The 7758-nt window shown below is 45.4% G+C and overlaps 1 protein-coding gene across 1 annotated transcript in view; it reads right to left on the bottom strand.

The window, feature by feature from the left end:
• Positions 1-1653: 1653 nt before the first annotated feature.
• The window catches only part of NMS (neuromedin S), a 10927-nt gene continuing 4822 nt past the window's right edge, over positions 1654-7758 (bottom strand). Inside the window, exons 4-8 of the mRNA XM_024129800.1 lie at positions 6691-6714; positions 6529-6594; positions 4719-4793; positions 2757-2798; positions 1654-1692 (exon numbers count right to left, since the gene is read on the bottom strand). Of these exons, the coding sequence (XP_023985568.1) occupies positions 1654-1692; positions 2757-2798; positions 4719-4793; positions 6529-6594; positions 6691-6714 (246 nt within the window). The remainder of the gene's footprint in view (positions 1693-2756; positions 2799-4718; positions 4794-6528; positions 6595-6690; positions 6715-7758) is intronic.

Genomic DNA, 7758 nt, shown 5'->3' with positions numbered 1-7758 from the left:
TCATCTGTCGATGGACATTTAGGTTGTTTCCATGTCTTGGCTATTGTAAATAGTGCTGCCATGAACATAGGGGTGTGTGTATCTTTTCAGATTATAGTTTTGTCTGGATATATGCCCAGGAGTGGGATTGCTGGATCATATTGGAGTTGGTATACGTTAATTTAATGCTGTAACTTCGAGCCCTTGGTCAGCAATATAGAAGCAGCTCTCATAGGGCAAGTCCCTTTGGTACCATCTGTGTAACAAAACTCATCTTTGACATGTACTTAGAGCCAACACTCCCTCAGTGCTCACTAGGTACCATCATGCTAAGCCCCTTACGTGGACCATCTCCTCAGTCATCTCTAAAACGATGTGAAGGTGCTGTTATTTTACCATGGAAGTGATCAGCTCACCGTCCCCCAGCTAAAAAGCGGAGTCAGTATCTGAAGCCAGCCAGGCTCTCCCGGGCTTATGCTCTCAACGCTCGACAATAATGAGATTGTCGGAACATGATAAAACAACACCAAAACCAGCACATTTTAATCATACATACCCTATTACTTAAACAATATACCCGATAAGAAATAAGAAATGAAAATGTTGTGTCAATGCTACTTTATTTTTTACACAACTGAATATTCTAGTGAATAGAGAGCAAGAGAATTCTCTTCAAATACTGTTCACAGAAAGAAATTTGATGTTTGTTCAAAATAAATGCTCAGTTGCCTCATCTGATCCAGACTCCCTTTGCCGCCGAATTCTGAAAAGAAAAAAGAAAAATGTACAGGTCAGATTGAATCATTATCAGGATGGAGATGAGGCCCAGGGTCATGTTATTATATAACATATTTTAAAATACCTCAATTTGGCCTGTCATAAATGCCCATAATTGGTACTCATAAGATTTGTTGCTGTAACTGATCAGGCCATTAGGTCAGTGTGAGAGCTGTGGCCTCAGGGAACATCTTTCCCAGTTTGGCCAGGGCGGCTATGCTCCCCAGCATCTGGACAGCTCTCTCAGGCACCTTGGGCTGCCAGGGCCCCAGTTGCTGCCAGTTGGTCCAGGGGCTCCAGCAGGGAGGCTGGGATGCCTCTGAAGGACAGTGGCCTCACGTCCCTGGGACCACAACAACATGAGAGACAGAGGAGGCCCAGAGCTGCCCGTGTGCAGGGACTCGAACTGCCACAGGCCAGAAGCCAAGAAATCTCCCCAGATTTCACCTCCGGGTCTCAGAGCACCATTGATTGGAGGGAACAGCCTGGCCTGGTTCTAATCGGAAATGTTCCCACTATAGAGAACTTCTCCCCACCAAGCACGCCAGGGTGGACTTTGCCTCATCACAAGGGCCGGGTGAGAAGTCACAAAAGCTGTGGAGCTTCTGTCCTCTCACAGCCACTGCTGGAGACAACACACCTGCAAAGAGCTGGCATGGAGCAAAGGCTGCATTGTTTGGGACAGTGCCAGGCTGCAGGGGGGGGGTCTCTGCGATGCTGAGAGCAGGAAAGGGAGGGGGCCGAGGAGCCCCTTAGGGGTTTCACATGGCCCCCCTTTCTTGGAACTATCACCCCCCCGCCCCCCACCCCGCGCCGGCCGTCTGCCTCTCACTCCCCCACGTCAGACAGATAACATTTGTTTGGAGGAGAATGCAATGAGGCTGACCTTGGACGATCCTACCAGGTGCTAAGGTCAAGGTTTCTTCCATTCCTTGGCTGAAAAAAAAAAAAGGAGCAGCTTACAGTACTGAGACCATACTGCCTGGAATCTGTTTCTTGGTTCCAGATCCTTCCTCTACGCCCTACGGCTCTGTTCTCCTAACGGAGGCATTAGCAGCTTCCCTGGGGGCTCACCTGGGGAGCCCCGGTCACTGCTACTCTGTGGATCCTCTGGGGCAGTGCTCCAGGACCCTCGCTGCTGCAATGGCCCTGACACTGTCCCTCACCCCACCACTCTACCCCCTTAGCCTCTGTTTATGTGGCAGGACGATCCCTAAACAACGCATCACAGGACTTCTCATCCTAAAGACATCATGGAGACCCACTGTTTCTGCAAGTACTTTCCAGAAAACAACCACTAGTAGGGCATGCAGATTTAAAAGGTGTACTTGGGATGTCATGGGGGTTTGGGAAAAGTATGACTGAGCCAAGTTAAACAGGTTGCTTCCTGCAGGACATGGTATGCTCTGTAAACCTCGGAGAGTGTCAGGTGCAGTGTTTTCGATCGTATTTGATCTTTGCAGAGCGTCTCTTGGCACCAACGACCACAGAATGCAGATGGAGGAGCACACGTCTAGTCTGATTCGCACGTTTTTCTGATGCAAACACTGAAGATCTAGGGGGTGAAACAGCTAGGGAGTGGTAGATCAAGAATTAAAAGACCATCTGTGACCCTGTGACCTTTGCAAGAAACTCCAAGTTCCCTGGGGAAAAGGACGCCTAGACTCCTATTTCCACTGTGATCTGGGGCCGTGCGTCCCGGACCTTCAGGCTCTGGAACACGGACTCCGACTTTGGTTGGCCCGCGCGTCTGTCCATCAGCAGAACTCCCGCCTCCCGCCCCTGAGCTCCTCCCAGAGCCCTGGTGCGCGCAGCCCGTGGCGGCTGGACGCTTTCCTTTCCAAGCATCGAGTCATCCCCTAAGGAAGGGTGAGAAAGTTCCCCTAATGATTCACCAGTTCGCCATGGGGGCCTGGCTGGGTTCATTCTGCAGTAACTCCATAATTGGGGCGGTAGGAGAGAATCGGGGTGAAAAACAGAGAAGAGGAAATCTGCTTTACCCTGAAAAGGAAAAATGGTCTTTCCAAGGTGGCAGTGTGATCCTGCAACATAAAAACACAAACCATTATGCAACCACGTTGTGCCGCAGGTCTTTCAAAGATGTCTATGGTAGTGGTTTTCAAGGTGTGGTCCTCAGACCTAAAACATAAACAATACTTGGGAACTTGTTAGAAATGCAAAATCTCAGGTGCCACTGAATCTCTGGGGTTGGGGCCCAGCCATCTGAATTTTAACAAGGTCCCAGGTGTTTATGGTGCACGGTCAACTTGGAGAAACACAGATGCTGCACCCCTCCCCAAGTTTGCACAACTGGCCCGTGGGCCCCTGAGCCAGAAAGCAAACCTCCAGGGGCAGATGGCCCCAGGTGACGCATCTGTAAGAACGGAGATGAAATAGTACCGTCCAAGGGCATCACTCCATGATTCCTTTCTGCTCCAGGACAAGCCCAGGGAAACCCAAAATAGATGCTCAGCCTCAGAGAATTTTAGGGCATAGTGTGAGGCCAGTTCTTTCCAGAAGTGATCTAAAGGGGCTGCAAGGTGGCCTGGCTCCAAGCACTCCCCCGTCCTTCTCTCTTTGAGAAGTAGATCTTTTTGGGGGTGGTGCTTGCTCAGGGCTTACATACCTTCTTGGTAAAAACCTCTGCAGCAGCCCCGGAATCCTGTGAAGGAATGAGGCCCAGGTTCATTTAATAGGAAACTCATCCCCGAGGCTTGCAGTGTGCTGTGATTCTGCCCCTCCCTGATTCCATTCTAAGGTAGCCGGAAGTCAGATGCAAAATGCCTTTCAAGAAAACAGCTAACCATGGAGCCAATTACAATTTTCTGTTCAGGAAGGCAAGTGTGTTTTCTTGGTTGGATTACCCTTAGGGTCCAGGACAATGTTAAACTTGCTTGTTTTTCCCAACAGCCTCGACTTGAAATTGACTCCTGGTTTAGGCAGATTCTCAAGGATATGCCATTTCAGCTTCTTCAGCTCATCTTTGCTTGTGGATCTGGCCCAATGATGGAGGCAGACTCAACCTGGAAGTCTGACACCAGTATCCAAGCAAACTGTGGCCTGTGCTTAGGATGACCAATGGGTTTCTCAGGAAGTGAGCGATTTTCTGAGGTCTTGGCATTTTCAGAGCTAAACCCAGGAACGTCCTGGGCAAACTGGAATGAGTCGTTCACCCTACTTGGACTCACAGTGTCCCAAAAATTATGTTTGTTTGTTTTGCTACCACGCAACAAAACCTTGATGGACATTTTGAACAGGTTCAGCTATTATTGAAACTAGTCATTTCTAAACAAATTTTTTTAATTAAAAATTTTTTTGTTTTTTTGTTTTGTTTTTTGTGTGGTACGCAGGCCTCTCGCTGCCGTGGCCTCTCCCGTTGCGGAGCACAGGCTCCGGACGCGCAGGCTCAGCGGCCGTGGCTCACGGGCCCAGCCGCTCCGCGGCATGTGGGATCCTCCCGGACCGGGGCACGAACCCGCGTCCCCCGCATCGGCAGGTGGACTCTCAACCACTGCGCACCAGGGAAGCCCTGTTTTTCTTAAATTTAATTTTAATTTTATATTAGAGTATAGTTGATTTACAATGTTGTGTTAGTTTCAGAGCTCTTTTTTTTTTTAAGAAACGAAGCTCTGCCATAAGAATAAAAGGGCAGGTGGGACAATGGGAAGCAGAGTATATGATCAAGGCAAGTGTCTATGTCATGAGGAGGAAGAGGAAGGGACAGGGAAAGTGAAAAAAACAACACAAAAACTAAAATGGAAAAAGATGAGGAGCACAGACAAGGAGCCGATGGTCACGGAGTTGGACCACAGCCCCTCTCCCCCATTCCCTGCCCTGCAGCCACCGTGTAGAGCTTGTACAAGGAGAAAACGCCAGTGAGCCCCAAGGGGACAACAGGCATTCACCACGGTTAAGTGAACTTTTAGTGGCATAAAAATACGGTGGAAGGAAAAAGTACATACGCGCTGCCGAAATCTTTTCATCCTTTGGTTGGCGAGCTTGGCAGCCAGACGCATTAGAGAATGCACAGGAGGAAACTGCGGCAAAGAGGCCGTGAGGGTCAGACAGCGCCGGGCCCAGGCCCAGGGCTATGTGCATTCCTGTCTGCTCACCCCCTTACAAATGGGTTTAATTTTCAGAGTAAAATCCATTTCCGAGCCTAAGCCTGAAATTTTATGATTTCAATAAAGAACCGCTTGCCTTGCTAGCACATTTCATTCCAACACATCACTTAAAAATATGCCCTTAGGGTAAAACAGACTTGTATCTGCATTAATCCCAAATAGTCTGTCCTTCTAGTGTGGGTGCATCGTCCCAAAGAAGCATCTCCATGCAGATCCTCTCTGGCTCCCCAGGTGCGCTCTCCTTATCTAAGGGACGAGGTGGAAGGGCAGCATGCATAACCACCGCCCCCATGCATTTTATTTTCCTGTATGTCTCATCTGTGACTGCCTGCACACACTCAGGCATACATACCCTGTCTTATCTAGTCCTGTGAATCCTCTCTGAGTATTTCGGCTCAGAGTAAAAGTTAATTCGTGTCACAGACACAGAGTTTAACTTTTCCCTTCCATTTTCTTTTCTTTTCTTTTCTTCTTTTTTAGGCTAGAATTTTTTTTTTATTGAACTATATTTGATTTACAATGTTGTGTTAATTTCTGCTGTACAGCAAAGTGACAATTATACACATATATATTCTTTTTTTCATATTCTTTTCCATTATGGTTTATCACAGGATATTGAAAATAGTTCCCTGTGCTCTACAGTAGGACCTTGTTGTTTAGCCATTCTAATAAATGTAATAGTTTGCATCTACCAACCCCAAACTCCCACTCCATTCTTCCCGCCTCCCCACACCCCTTGGCAACCGCAAGTCTGTTCTCTACGTCTGTGAGTCAGCTTCTGTTTTGTAGATAGGTTCATTTGTGCCATATTTTAGACTCCACATATAAGTGATGTCGTATGGTATTTGTCTTTCTCTTTTCCCTTCCATTTTTGACCCTTCTCTACTTGCAGTACCCATGGCCTGCCTTGATACTATTCCCATCTTTACCTGATCCCCGGTACTAAATCTATACTACTCTTGTGGCTTTGCCTCAAAGGGAAAAACATTTTGCTTGGTACTTGTTTATTTTAAGGATCTTTCTGAAGCCTTGGAAAGCCTTAACTATATAAATAAGTGACTTTCTAATAGTAGAATTTCAATCACTGTGACTGGATTGAAATTCTACTAAAAATTCTATTCTATGACCTTCCCAATATTCTCCAAATCATACCCTGCAGAAATTCACTTCAACAATCTGTTCCTGAGGGTAACTCCAATTTATAAGAAAGTTAGAGGTGATGCTTTTTATTCCCACAGCACATACACACTGTGACAGTGATGAAAGATGCACACCCACAGATCACTATTGGGAATGTGGTACTTCACACTTCACGAAGCACTTTTCAGAATTTAAAACACAGAAGGTAATATGGAGCAATGTAACTAGAGCTCAGTCTTTACCAGCCTTCTTGTACATCTGTTTAAGTGCATAATATAAAGTTATTTCTTACTAATTTTTCCTTTTCTGTATTTATTCTCTAGCTTTTCAGATCTGACAACCTCCCCCAACCTCTTCCCCAGAGAGGGAGAGAGAGAATCCCTGCAGCCCCAGGAAAAAGCACCTAGAAAGCTATTACCCAGAGTTTCTGGAAGGCCCCTGCTTTTCTACTTATCTGCATATATTAAATGGGAAAGGACAAAGGCATGCAGAGGAGAGTGATTTTTACAGAAAGATGATTACGATAAAATACTGAATGCGTCGGCTCCTGAGTTCTGGAGTAATGAAATAAAAACTAAATAAGAGAAAAAAAGGTTGATTTTAATTCTAAGTGTCACTTGCTGTAAATGTGGTAGTTGCATGCCCTTGTTACTAGGCTGGTGGTACTCACCGTTTTGTATATGTCTTGATTATCCTGGAAAGAAAATGATGAGGGTAAGTCACATGGAATTTTACTGGGGCAGGTTTCCAGTAGAAGTTACACCAGGGACCTTCCTGATTTACCTGAATGTTATGAAATAAATTGGCATTCTAATAAGAAGCCCATTATACAAACTTAATAAGACTATAGTTGATGCAGAATCTTGCCAAAAGGAAAGTTGCCAGCAATATCATTATCTTAAAACTTAATCTTATTTTACCTTTTCAATCTTCAGGGGAAAAACATACTCTATGATGCATTGAAGCAATACCCTAATCAATTCCCAGATAGCCATCTAACTAAGAGGTGGGATAAAATAACGATTGCAACTTTTAATTTGCTGCTGGACATACCCTATAATTCAGTTTTTTTAGGGTTGGTTCATATTGACCAAATTTTTTCCCTAAAAGCTTCCTACATGAATCTTCACTGTTCTTGTAGAAAGTCCAGCTTTTAATTTCTAAATCCTTGTTAGAGCACCACCCTGTTCTGTCTGCATGGATGACAGCCCAGGAATAGCTTATTGGCAGCATATCCTACTCAAAGAGGTACTGTGAATGATGTTGTAAATATCTGGTTACTATTGATCTCATGTCATTTACATCTAAACATTGTTGAATGAGCTCAAACTCCAATCGAGACAGAAATGAAAGTTGTTAGTAACATGTCTAATTTTGTTGCTGTGAGTACATCTTCCTGCAGACTTTGTGAAGGGTTTCTGCAGTAACCAATACTTATGTATTCTCTCTTTCTCTCTCTGTTATGCATGTACATGTACACACATGCATATGGGCACACACACACACAGACACACAAAATAATGAACCAAAATTACTCATAGCAGAGGCTCAGTGGACATTAACTTTCTGTTTCCTTGCGATCACCGTTTCTAAATCAGCAGAAAGAATTTACTATTTTTACAACTTCCGGTCTCTTTGTCAGCATCTGTTCACAGAAGAGTGTGTGTGTGTGTGTGTGTGTGTGTGTGTGTGTGTGTGTGTGTGTGTGTGTGTGTGTGTTCTGGACGCGTGTTGGGCA

Source organism: Physeter macrocephalus, chromosome 12 (assembly GCF_002837175.3).
Source record: "Physeter macrocephalus isolate SW-GA chromosome 12, ASM283717v5, whole genome shotgun sequence".
In the NCBI taxonomy this organism is placed as follows: domain Eukaryota; kingdom Metazoa; phylum Chordata; class Mammalia; order Artiodactyla; family Physeteridae; genus Physeter; species Physeter macrocephalus.
This window is presented reverse-complemented; position numbering and strand designations above follow the sequence as displayed.